Source organism: Nilaparvata lugens, chromosome 2, assembly GCF_014356525.2.
Source record: "Nilaparvata lugens isolate BPH chromosome 2, ASM1435652v1, whole genome shotgun sequence".
NCBI classification, from domain to species: domain Eukaryota; kingdom Metazoa; phylum Arthropoda; class Insecta; order Hemiptera; family Delphacidae; genus Nilaparvata; species Nilaparvata lugens.
In genome coordinates this window covers 76,386,533-76,400,626 of record NC_052505.1, presented here as the reverse complement: position 1 = coordinate 76,400,626, position 14,094 = coordinate 76,386,533, and the positions used below count along the sequence as shown (strand labels likewise).

Here is a 14,094-nt window from a genome sequence, read left to right as displayed (position 1 = left end):
TTCATAACTACAAACAATTTGGCAATGATGTGTATTTACCTCAATTTATCTGGATAATGATGCAGATAGTGATAGCATAAGTCAGTGAAAAGGATAAGATAACATCACTGTTGACTGTCCACTATCCACCTTTCCACTGTCTTCTAAAGAAGATATTGTAGTATATTATATTATCGTATGTGATATTAACAGTTATTCATTCTAGTTAAGAATAATCAATTCTAATTTATTTGTCAACAGAATATATCTTGTTATAAATCATCATAACAAATGATAATATATTTGTATATTTATTTGTCAAGAAAATATATTCTCCAATCATTCTATAATACATTCTCAAAATTGGGATGACATATCTGGTCAATTAATAATATTCCTATGTTGTTAAAAAAAACAATCTGTTCTTGATGGAGAACGATGTACAAGAGAAGGAAAAGGATAGTGCTATCTGCTTTTTTGAATGGTTGACGAGGATGGCTTCAAAAATATTAATATTTAGTCAACAACCACTACATAGGCTTTGGCTTTGGCATAGGCATTGGCTTTCAAAAGGAGATACGCTCAGAAAAGTTCTTTTTCTTATACATCTTAAGAAATTTGTTGTTGGCTAGCCTGGCGCTGCTGTTTCCATGGCAACAAATGAAAACATAACCAAACAAAACAACTGTAAACTGATCAAGGAACAACATTTTTTGAGATGGTTTCTTGTTTAATTTTATTTTCTTTCTACACAAATACCATACCTATTACATAAGTATTTGATTTTATATTATTCCAATTTAAATAAACTTGAATTGGAAACTGCAGTTATTTTTTATCTTTCCAAACAATGATGGATAGGTTGTTATGCACTGTGCATAAACAATGATGGTATAATGTAACTGTCATTTTATTATTATAATAGTGACAGTAAAATTTTCTATGTTGTGTAACTGTTGTATAATAATTGAATAGTAATTATTGGTAGTTTATTTTATAAACGTGGTGTAAGAATGACTATTAGTCCCATTCATGCAACACTTTTTGTAATGAGCATACTATTTGTCTTCACAAGTGAATATAAAGAGATAAAGCCTTTTATCAATGAAAAAATGTGCAATAAAAGTGAATTTTTCCATGTAGAATCATTGAGCTGCATCCATTGTGAGAGTCAAAAACATTTGAAACCATCTGAAGACCGTGAGTTTACTTATTATAACTATCATAAGCCTACTTATTACTTTATTTTTTGAGAGTTCCTGGGTAATTTCTAATAAATATTTCTATTGATTATCTTTCCAGACAGTCCAGAATTCTGTAGTATTGTATTTTATCTAGCACTTTGATTTAATTCTTGAATAAGTGACTAGCAATAATTATAGGAAAGCGAAAGCAAAAGAGGAATCTTTTAGAAGTACCGACCGTATGGTTTTTTATGCATTAAAGCATGTGAGGACCATCTTATAAACAAAGACTGTACTGGTATAGCCACGATGTATTGAAGGCTGTAGTCGACATAATATTTATTTACAATGCAATAACATTATAGAAGATAAAATAATAAGGTAGTTCTTCCAAATTTATAGGTGACAAAGTTCAAGATAAGGTTAGAATTTCACGTGTACAATACTTGTAAAATTTTAGTCCAAAATAAACATAAAAACTATAAATTTTGAATTTAGATGACTTGAATTAATAATATAATTAATACTTTTATTAATTAATATAGACTTTAACATGGCCATCTTTATTGTTGAAGTACTATAAAATGACTATGACTACAATAATGTATACCTTATATACCTTATATACCTCCTTCTTCATCCATTACCCACATCTGTGGGATCGATGGCGTCATTATACAATAAAAACAACACTTTCATACTCAAGTCAAGATCAAGATGGCAGAAAGTGACTAAGTAGTTAGAATTTGAGTCAGATCATCACTCATGTATTCACGCACTTCATAGTAGGCTCTGACTCTCATAAATCCGGTCACCACTCTCTCAAAATCACGCAAATCCAACTGCTTCACTCCTGCAGGCAGTCTATTGAAGTAGCGTAATGCTGCACTCCCATAACACACCTGCGACCTCTGAAGACGTACCCTCGGGATGTCAAGCAGCTCTCGATGCCTAGTGTTGTGATGGTGCACATCATTCCGAGTCAACAAACCATGCTGATTCTTCTTGACATGCAGCAGGCAGAGAAGAAGGAAGTGGCTGACAACTGTCATAATACCCAGTCTTACAAAAAGGGGCTTGCAGTGTGCTCGATGTTCACTAGCAGTTATAATCCGTGCAGCCCGTTTCTGCAGCTTAAGTACTTCCACCACCCTTGCTGAATGACCCCACATGAGCAGACCATAGGAGATATGGCAGTGGAAAAGTGCATGGTAAGTCATTACCAGATATGCCTCTGTCACATGTCCCCTCAGCTTCAGCAACAAGAAACAAATTCGCGACAGCCTCCTGGTCACTTGTTGGATGTGGCTAGCCCAGTTCAGTTTTGAGTCCAAGACAAACCCTAACAGCTTTACAGGGTCCTGTTCAGCTGGCAGGCTGCGAGACAAACTGCAGATTATGTTTTGTGTCTTGTTCTCATTCAACTGAAAGCGATTTGCCTGGAACCATGAGGTTGAAGATTGGAGATGCTCTGCTGACAGTTCTAGCACATGCTGTAGGTCTACTCCAGATGACAATAAGGACGTATCATCAGCAAATAGCAGAGTCGAGCCGTTGTTGTCCAATGTAGTATCATATACAGTACCTTTGCAGTTATGCAGAGATATTTAAGATGAGAGGGGCCTGGTGACTAAGAGGTATCTTGTGATGATGTATCACGCACTCCCATTGCCACATCATCTGTGGATTACTTCTGGGTTTACTCAGATTACGGTTACTAGGGTCACTCGGCATTTCCTGAGCCTGCGAAAGAGAGGCTATGAGAATCATGATAGGCTATGACCATCTTGCCTACTGCAAGCCCATCTTTGTTCGCCTTGGTGTGAAGCAGTTGGATGAGGCCGCCTTCAGGAAGCTGCTGTGTGAAAGGGCATATTACAGTGTTAATGAATTCTTGAGTGAATTTTTATTTAAAGTGGCCACAGGATCACTGCCATTATTTGAATAGTTGTGTGTCAATTCACGTATTTTTAGTTATATGACGCCATCGATCCCACAAGTGTGGGTAATGGATGAAGCACAAGATATTAAGTACCCAATAGACTACGATAGCATTAGGGAATGAGATTTAATCGCATCACACTCTGTATGCACAGAGATATTGATAGATTTAACGTTACTTCGGTATTTATACTATTATGATGTTTCCTACTAAAGCCATTCACATTAGTAACCTGTTTTTTGGACCACGTAGTGGTAAAAATATATTTATTAAGAAAACATATTAAAAAAAACTACTGTTTACTAATTAACATTTTCAATACATTTTATACATTTTCAAGTTACATTTAATAATTTCTTTCCAGTGTATTTATAATAATTTTACAATGTAGAAAGCAATACGGTGTAGTAGAATCAATTGCTTACAAGCTTTTGTACGTCTGGTCTAACTATTAAAACAACTTATTTTCCTGTCTCAACAGGTCTGTCTTGCGTCTGTGACCAATCCAGTAAAATTGTGAAGAATGAGTTCAGTGATTATCCGACGTGCACACCTTGTGCCAGAGGAGAGGTGCCCACAACTGATAGAAAATCATGCATTCCTTGCACAGACTTGTCTGAAATTCAAAATCAGAACGCAATTTCAGCATTATCGAGAGTGATTTGTGACAAATGTTCAAAATCTGAGATCACAGGTGAGGATGAATTCACAATAAAACATCAAATAGGTAATGGATGTGTTGTAAAATATAGCCAATCACTACTACTCTATATTCTATGAAATTGGCAAATTATTGAAAGAGGCTTATAAAAACTGTTTGACAAGCAAAATAGATTTTCCATTTCAAAATAGAGTCGAATAATATTTTTATTAGAAATACTCTCTCAATACCGGTATTGTAGTCTGAACTATACAGGCGCGGATCCACGGGGGGGGGAAAAAGGGGAAATTTCCCCCCCCAAAATTTCGGCTTAAGCACTATATAGAATTGATTTTTCAACCATTTAAGTGAATATAAATATCTGTACACTAAAACTGAAAAATCATATTCTTTCATATTCAACCTGTAGAGTTTGAGAATTGAATATATTCAATATAAAATATAAATATTCCTATTCAATACTCTCTGACTATGAATACATCAATAAACTCTTGTTTGAAGTGCATGAGTATTGTTTCTATAGTTTTTTTAAGACAATTCATCAAAGATGATAATAGTCTAGGCTGACGTCAGGCTGCTAGGTCAGCAATTCTTGTCCACACACTTGTGATGCTCTTTTTTTTAGTTAGTAAGAATCTCATTGAAATCGTCACACATCTTTGAAACTAGAACCAGTACAACAAAGCTCTATTACATTAGAAACTAAATAATCCATAGAAAGCTCAAATTCGATGATAGAAGAAAAAATCAAGATGATCCAATCTCAGCACAGTGAGTAGAGTATCATGGAATTTTGAAAAATTCAAATATCTCAAATTTTATCATTTTTGGATCTTTCTACTGGATATAGAGATCAAAGCGCTCAGTTCCTAGAAAAATACCGGCGTCAACTCCTTTGACGGTCCGAGCGGCGAGCTCCTGCCACTCGGACTATCAAAGGAAGCCGACTTGTTTGATCGTAGGCTTGTTATAATTTTATAATTGTTTCTATGAACTAATTATTTGGTCCAGGCTGTGGTTGGTCCGGTAGTCGCCTTTGTGCGATCATTATTTCGTTTTCAACTATGAGAATTGTTAGCTATTCCAAGTAGCACAATTCTCAGAAATTTTATAAATCTGGATGGCAAGCATTTCTTGACTGGTTGGAAATCGTTGAAAGCATTTTAGTTCAGTACTAACAGTCGGTATGGAAACATTATTGGAGTCACATCAACGCAGTCATGTACCAGAACAGCTTGTGATGAAGGAACTGAGGAAATCGCTACATCTCTAGAAAAATATTTTCAACACTTCACAATGGTGAGTATTAAAATGCATTCTATTATGAGAGTATGGGTATGGCATTATTTATGCTAAATAATGATATTATTGGTACATCTCTATTTTTCCCAATTTATTGTAGACTAGAATAAAGATTGATCTAAATTCAATTTAAACCACCGCCAATAAGACATGAATAGATAAAGGGTGTGATTTTATACGTCATGAATTATAATTATTATCGAAGAGAAAATCTACTCACAAATGCTGATTACAGAGAATATTTTATTCAACTGACGTGGAATGACAATATAACATAGCTCATCAGTGCAATAACTAACATAGTTAATGTTTCATTAGATAGGACAGTTGACTTCCACTCATTCTGATTAGATTAACAATAACTGTACAAAAATATAATTACTATTTTTACGTTAAATTCCAGGACGCTTAGCCAACGTCTTGTTGAGAGTCTTGCGAGAAGTAACAGTCACTTGATTTTTTATTATTTATTTTATTATTTGAATTCAGTCTGTGTTTCTGTTTTTACAGCTAGAGCTGATTAATTTGAAAAAAAATTCTTATGCTCTATAGGCTAACTTATTATTTACTGTAAACTTCAAAACACCACCTTATTCATTTTTCAGATAAACAAACTTGTTTTTTTTCTGTTTAACAGTTTATATTTTCCACATTACAGGTGTGTCATGGAAATGTGAAATGAAAGTGCTTTTCATGACTTGTAACTTATATTTTTTTTTCATTCCCAGGCTCAACGATCCAACCAAAGTCTGATTTCTGCCTTCTTTGGTCAGGCTGCGAAGAAACGCAGAACCGATCAGGAAGAGAGGATTGCTGTAGATGCTACCGAGCCCGCTACTGATTCTCCATCGTTTGCAGATGATACAGTCGAACCTCATCAGGCAAGTGATGACAAAACTTTAGAGAATATTGCTCAGTGCTCATCGGCATCAGCAACTAGTAATCCAGATGCTGAACTCCACCACTTGCAGCACGAATCAAATCAAATCAAATCAAATCAAATCAAATCAAATCAAATCAAATCAAATCAAATCAAATCAAATCAAATCAAATCAAATCAAATCAAATCAAATCAAATCAAATCAAATCAAATCAAATCAAATCAAATCAAATCAAATCAAATCAAATCAAATCAAATCAAATCAAATCAAATCAAATCAAATCAAATCAAATCAAATCAAATCAAATCAAATCAAATCAAATCAAATCAAATCAAATCAAATCAAATCAAATCAAATCAAATCAAATCAAATCAAATCAAATCAAATCAAATCAAATCAAATCAAATCAAATCAAATCAAATCAAATCAAATCAAATCAAATCAAATCAAATCAAATCAAATCAAATCAAATCAAATCAAATCAAATCAAATCAAATCAAATCAAATCAAATCAAATCAAATCAAATCAAATCAAATCAAATCAAATCAAATCAAATCAAATCAAATCAAATCAAATCAAATCAAATCAAATCAAATCAAATCAAATCAAATCAAATCAAATCAAATCAAATCAAATCAAATCAAATCAAATCAAATCAAATCAAATCAAATCAAATCAAATCAAATCAAATCAAATCAAATCAAATCAAATCAAATCAAATCAAATCAAATCAAATCAAATCAAATCAAATCAAATCAAATCAAATCAAATCAAATCAAATCAAATCAAATCAAATCAAATCAAATCAAATCAAATCAAATCAAATCAAATCAAATCAAATCAAATCAAATCAAATCAAATCAAATCAAATCAAATCAAATCAAATCAAATCAAATCAAATCAAATCAAATCAAATCAAATCAAATCAAATCAAATCAAATCAAATCAAATCAAATCAAATCAAATCAAATCAAATCAAATCAAATCAAATCAAATCAAATCAAATCAAATCAAATCAAATCAAATCAAATCAAATCAAATCAAATCAAATCAAATCAAATCAAATCAAATCAAATCAAATCAAATCAAATCAAATCAAATCAAATCAAATCAAATCAAATCAAATCAAATCAAATCAAATCAAATCAAATCAAATCAAATCAAATCAAATCAAATCAAATCAAATCAAATCAAATCAAATCAAATCAAATCAAATCAAATCAAATCAAATCAAATCAAATCAAATCAAATCAAATCAAATCAAATCAAATCAAATCAAATCAAATCAAATCAAATCAAATCCATTTATTGCCAACGACAAGTATAAAACAAGTATAGGCCACGTCATAAAAATACAATCATTGTTATACATGTACATAATATCACAATTTCATCACAATTTAAAAATTTTTCATATTAAAGCTAAAATATTCATCCAGATTGTAAAAACAGTTTCTAATTAGAAAATCTTTAATTCTTAATTTGAAATCTTCCACAGCCAAGTCTCTAATGTTTAATGGTAATTGGTTAAAGAATCGAATTGCACACGCCCTAAAACTCACATGACTGGATTTGTACCGACAGTATTCATTTCTCAGGTTCAATTTACTTCTGGTATTGTGGGAATGAATTTCAGAATGACTGGAAAAAGACATAACATTAGTTTTTACGAACAATAAACATTGAAATATAAAAATACAGGGTAAACACATAATTCTAAGCTCAATGAAAAGAGGTTTGCAATGCGTAAGGGGTGGTACTTTACATATATTTCTTATTGCCCTCTTTTGTAAAATAAACAAAGAATTAGCATCATTGTAGTTTCCCCATAATAACGTACCATAGGAAAGATGAGAGTGTACATAGCTATAGTAAACAGTAATTAGGATTTTTTGAGAGACTATTTCCTTCAGTCTCTTGAGCATAAAAATACCCCTTGTGACTTTTGGGATAGTGCAATCAACATGACTCTTCCACTTCATATTACTTTGTATGTTGAAGCCTAGGAATTTGACTAAATGTGGTGAATGTCGGGTTCCATAAGACACAGATAAATCCTGTGTTTTGTCTAAATTCAAAGCAAGTTTATTAGCTCTACACCAATCTGACACAAGATTCACCTTTTCTTCTAGAACAGTTTCTCTCATTTCGCTACCAGTAATTACATTTAGACATACATCATCCGCATACATGTAACACTTTGTACTCTCATCCTCAATGTTCCCTGGCAGGTCATTCATATATATTATGAATAACAAGGGTCCTAAGATTGAACCTTGCGGCACTCCAGTTTTAACAGGCTTAAAACCAGACATTTCTTCATTAAAAGAAACAGCTTGGAATCTATTATTCAAATATGACCCTATCAGTGCTACAGATATAGAATTTAAACCTAAATTTTCCAGTTTAGTCAGAAGAATGTTATGGGAGACTGTGTCGAAAGCACGTGACATATCGAATAGTTTTGCATTTACAGAATTTTTTCCTTCCATACCAGTTAGGATATCCTGAATGAAAGACATCACCGTCTGACAAGTGGTATGATTCTTTCTGAAACCAAATTGCTTATCTGATAGTAAATTTTCCCTCTCTAAGTAATCTGACAACTGTTGAACAATTATAAATTCGAAAACTTTAGATAAGATTGGCACAATGGATATTGGCCTGTAGTTACTACACAGTTTGGGGTCGCCTTTTTTAAAAATTGGCACCACTTTCGACAGTTTAAGCAAGTCAGGAAAAACACCAAAGTCAATACAAGAATTAAAGATATGACATAAAACTTCACATATATGTTGACTGCTTGTTTTGCATATGAAAGAATTTAAAAGAAAAAAATCTAAACAGTTGGTATTTCTAAGAGAATTTAATGACAAAAACACTTGTTCCACAGTCACATGATGGAACGAAAAAGATGGTCCTATTCTTCTTACTTTTTTCAAATAGTGAGAGACTGTGTTAATGCTGCTTGGTATTCCAGCCAAAACATCAGCTATGCTATCAATATAATACGAATTGAAATTTTCAGAATTTAAGTTTACATTTTTCTTATGCGAAGTAGACGTACTGTTTAACAATAAATTTTCTCTAATAACTTTCCACATTAACTTTGGTTTGTTACATGCATTATTGACTAGATTGTTATGAAAATCCAATTTTGCTTGCTTGACTTGCTTATTATACAAATATCTGACTTTCTTATAAATATCTTTGTGTACATCCATATTAAAACATTTGACTAGATCATAAAGATATAAACAGGTCTCTCTCATAGCAATCAATTCATCTGTGTACCAATCTTTACTAGAAAAATAACGCTGCTTTGGCTTAATTGTTTTAACAGGAAATGAACTATTAACATAGAATAAAAACATATAGAAGAACAACGAAAACTTATCATTAGGATTATCACAGATATAAACATCTCGCCAGTCTATGGTTCTCATATTATCTTCAAACTGAGCTACATCTTGATAATTATTAGCTCTTATAGTAATTAGCTGTGAACTACTTGAACATTTTAAGTTTGTGTCCAAGTTAATTGACGCAGTAACTGCGTGATGATCAGAGGCAGTTTGCGGTGAAACTACAGCTTTCCACCTGGACGGGTGGATTGACGTGATGATATTATCAATACAAGTACCTGAGTTATTAAAATAATTAGGCCTAGTAATTTCATTTTTTATCATGGTGTGCAAACCATAACAGGCAAACATATTCAGTAAATCTTTCGTAAATGGATTTTGATCATCATTAAAATTAATATTGAAATCTGCACAAATTAATATTTCACACTTCATATCAGACACAATATGAAGCATATCGTCCAGTTTTTCCAGAAACAGAACTATGTTACTGGAGTCAGGAATCCTGTAAATACATACTACAATGGTTCTTACTTTTTTAGTACTACTTAACAGTATAGCACAAATTTCAAAAACATTTATCACAGACAAATTACAGATGCTTGGGACTACTTCCCAGGACAACTTATCATTAACAAAAATGGCTGAACCACCACGGTTCATAGTGGGCCTGCAACTGGAACCACCTAGTACAAATCCACGTAATTTTATGAGTTCTAGCTCCTCTTGCAACAGCCAGTGCTCAGTGAGACAGATTACATGAAACCCCTCATTCTGTGCCTGCGTTTCAATTAATTCCAACTTATTACATAAGCCCTGACAGTTCCAGAGAAATAAATTGACATTGACGTTGGTGCTCACCGGCAAATCAGATATGAATGGAACTTTATGCCTTGTAACATGCGATGTACTACGTTTATTCAAGTTGATACATGCAAGAAATCTTTCTCTTTTGACTGAATGTTTTCTAAAAAAGGTATTCTCGTTGACACCGCGACTGGAATCTCCTCTTTAGCTGGACGACTATTACTGATATCAGCATATGAGTCAGATACAGTAGTGTAATAGGGCGAATCTGGAGTGACAGGACAGGATCCCAAATTTTGAGCAGGTGTCTCTGTTGTGGTGTCACTGAGTCCCGAAGCGATCTTCAGTATGGTGTCCGCAACATATTTTTTCCCCGGATGGCTCAGGTGAAGACCATGAGATGTATGCAATCGTCGCCCCAAAGAACCCAAATCCGAAAAGTAAACATGAGAGAAATGTTTACATATTTGTTTCAAACGTGCATTGGTTTTAGCGATTTCCTTATTCACACAAGACCATCGAGGCAGATCATGTCGGTGCGGAATTGAAAAGATTAAAGCATTTGTGTGCTGCAGGTCCATGATTCTCCGTTTGCACGATTGGATCAAGCTATCAGCTTCATTGCAAGCCACATCATTTGTTCCGGCTATAATAACCGCAAGGTCTCGCTTGCTCATATCGTGGCATATACTTTTACAATCTTCGGTGACTTTTTCGAATTTCGCGCCTGGTTTCAACATATCGAAAACTTGATGATTACTCATTGACCGGGTTCTGCTAGCAACCTGCCTTCCTTGACTGTCCGAGAAACATCTTATTTTTACTTCTTTATTATACGATTTCACGTTTGAATGACTAGGTTTTCGTGACTTGGATTCATTCATAGATTGGCTGGTTCTATAGGATTTCCCACCTTGTTCAGTTGGATCTATAGCACTAACGGAAACATTCAATGTTTGAGAAGCCAAGTTATTATTTTCTAGCCCTAAAAAAGCCCTCTTAATTTTTTCCTCCATCTCTACGCTATCTTCCCAACGACGCTGCCTCAACTCTATCAATTCGAGCTCTTTACCCTTCAATTTGTCGTGAAGATTTGAGCAATTTGCACATGTCATTTTAGTTTTTGTTTGAGTTGATACGTCAACCAAAGTCTTACATTCCACAGCTTCTACCCTATTGACTTCAAGAATTTTATTTTCAGAATTTATCTTCAACTCATCAATCAAATCCGAATTGGTGGCTTCTAGATATGCTATACGCGATTTTAAGGAATTTATTTCCTCTTCTGCCCTCTCTTCATTGCACAGAGAGTCTTCGAAACATTCCTTTCTTCTGTTTCTTTCTACCTCCAATTGTCTCGATAATTGTTTATTTTCTTCCGATAGGTTCTCCAGATTATCAATCAATTTGTTGTTATCTGATAAAGAGTTGTCAAGTTTATTTAGGACTCCAACTAAATCTGGAATCAGGTCAATTATAGCCTCACTGGAATATTTCTCCGCAAAAACTGAGAGAGTTCCTCTAATGCTTACGGCCAAATCTATTACTGTTTCATTATATAAGTCATCTTTCAAATTTTTCAAATCAGATTGAACACCTTGAATCAACTTCTCGAGTCTACGGCGTGTCGTCATTTTCTATGAGATTGGTAGGGATTATAGAGAGTAGGATAATACTGGAAGGAATGAAGAAGATATTTGCCGAGAGAGCAGTCAGGGCGGGCAGAGGAAGCTCCTGAATATTGTTGTGGAAGGAAGAAGTAGGATTCAAAAATCGCCCGCCTTTTAGAAGACTTATTGCGAGCTAGAATAGAGAAGCTGATAAGTACTACGGTGGGTTGTCATGGCAACCATAGGACGCTACTGTTGCTCACGCAAGCCGGCTAATGTTGTCTGAGTGGGAAAGAAGATAACAGATAAGATTCTTGTTCCTTAGGCTAGATAATCGGAAACCGAACCGGTAAACAGTTAGTTGTTGTTCTGCTCCTATACCCAAAACACAGCTGGTTGTAATTGACAGGAACCAACAAACAAAACACTGACAAAAACTGAGATGATGTGTTAACCTAACAAATTGTTTGAATTCGATGGGACACTGCATTTTGGACGTCAGGGTGAGTAAAAATGTGGAAACTATTGGGTGTTCACATACGGTGATCAATCCAGAAAACCTAGAGACTTGGGGCATTTAAAGGGGTTAAAGTCCCCAACGTTCCTTCAGGTGGAGAGATTCAGCTCTATTCCTTTGTTTGCATCTCTCTACAGTACCACTTTTGTTAATTATGTAATTTTCTTGAATTGGACAAAATAACAAACTCAGAAATGTGGAAGAATAATGCTAACCCAATCCGCTGATGATCAGCCAGTCAAAGCTTCCTGCCCTGCCGACTTATCCGCCGCCAGTGCAAAAACGCCTAAAAAAACGCTTCATGTGGCTTGGACTTGGAGTTATGTTGAAAATAATCGAATTTGAGTCATTTAAAACTCGTCTATCCTTTATGGGACACCTATTACTTTTATAAGTATTATTCATTGGTACATAATACAGAGTGATTATAAAAGGACTTTACAACTTTGAAAGCACATAAATATTTATTGAATTCACTTATAAAATTGAGGAGAGTGTCATTTTGTTACAGAACACTTCAAGTTTTAGGAGTGGTTGTTATTTTGATTCGATGTGACAGTCGTTTGGTAATGCGACATACGGTACATCCCACCGATAATCGATTTCTTGCCACACTCGTACCAGAATATCAGGCGTAACTTGTGCAACCGCAGCAATACGAATGTGATCCGATTTCGGAGGTCATTCAGATTGTCTGGTAGAGGCGGAACATAAACCTTGTCCTCAATGAAACCCCACAGGGAGAAATCCATCATCGGTGTTCAATCCGGTGAGTGAGGTAGCCATGCAATTGGCCCTGCACGGCCAATTCAGCGAAGCAATTGTCTAGAAAATCCCGAACTTGTTCGTGGGAATGAGCTGGTGCACCGTCATGCTGAAAGTAAGAGGGCACTTGTTCATCTTGTTCAGCATGACGTTGCACCACCTCATTTCCACAGAGAAGTTTTGGATTTTCTAGATATTAGCTTTCAACTTGGCTGGATTTACCTTTCTCAATTCTGTAAGTTATTTCAATAAATATTTATGAGCTTCCAAAATTGTAAAGTCCTTTTATAATCACTCTGTATATATGTACTAATAATAGTTATTAATCCAAATTAATTTTCTAGTAATGCAAATGAAAATGTATTGATTTTTCAGATGAAGAAAAGAGCAGCTTGTCAAGCAATAGCGAATATGTGTGTTCTGCTGCTGTACCAAGATGAGCAGAGGTCAGGACCATGTCACATGATGAGAGACTCCAAGCCGACATCTGACAAGGATGCCTACCCCTGGCTGTATTATGGCGAAGGGGAGGCTCCCACAGTACTAGCCCGCAAAAAAGTCTTATCAAAGTATAGTTTGGATAACACATCAACTGTAAGCTGCAATTTATGTTATTCAAATAATGTTTTCGAATTCACTCCACTTTTTTATAATCTACTGAAAATATATGTGTTATTTGAAGGAAATGGGTCCTTCATAAACATGAAGAAGATATTAAAATGTTTATTAATTGGAAGGTTATGAGGAGGTTCAGTTCAAGATCACTCAATTCTATCAAAATATTATTGAATTACCCCTTTCATAATAAATTATCAGATTCTACAAAGAAATTCTACATTCATTGTTAAATTGATACAGTATATAAATTCGATCACTGGATTTGCCAGTAGTTTTAAATTTTTCGTTTGATAATAATGAACAAAATTGTTCAGAAATCATCCAACAAATTTTTTTAATGCTTCCTTCAGATATTCAGTTCATTTTTCCGTCAGTTTTCTTAAGTTCTATATTTATTCAATTTCTAAAAAAGTCAATTATGTTCATGTCTTTACAAAAATCGTGTATCGGATATTTGTCCAT

At 34.2% G+C, this 14,094-nt stretch overlaps 1 protein-coding gene across 1 annotated transcript in view; it reads left to right on the top strand.

The window, feature by feature from the left end:
• The first annotated feature begins 665 nt into the window (after positions 1–665).
• The window catches only part of LOC111059807 (meckelin), a 31,762-nt gene continuing 18,333 nt past the window's right edge, over positions 666–14,094 (top strand). The window contains 5 exon segments of the mRNA XM_039420192.1: positions 666–1,179; positions 3,587–3,799; positions 5,472–5,509; positions 5,797–5,949; positions 13,390–13,608. Coding sequence (XP_039276126.1) covers positions 993–1,179; positions 3,587–3,799; positions 5,472–5,509; positions 5,797–5,949; positions 13,390–13,608 — 810 coding nt within the window. The 5' untranslated portion in view covers positions 666–992.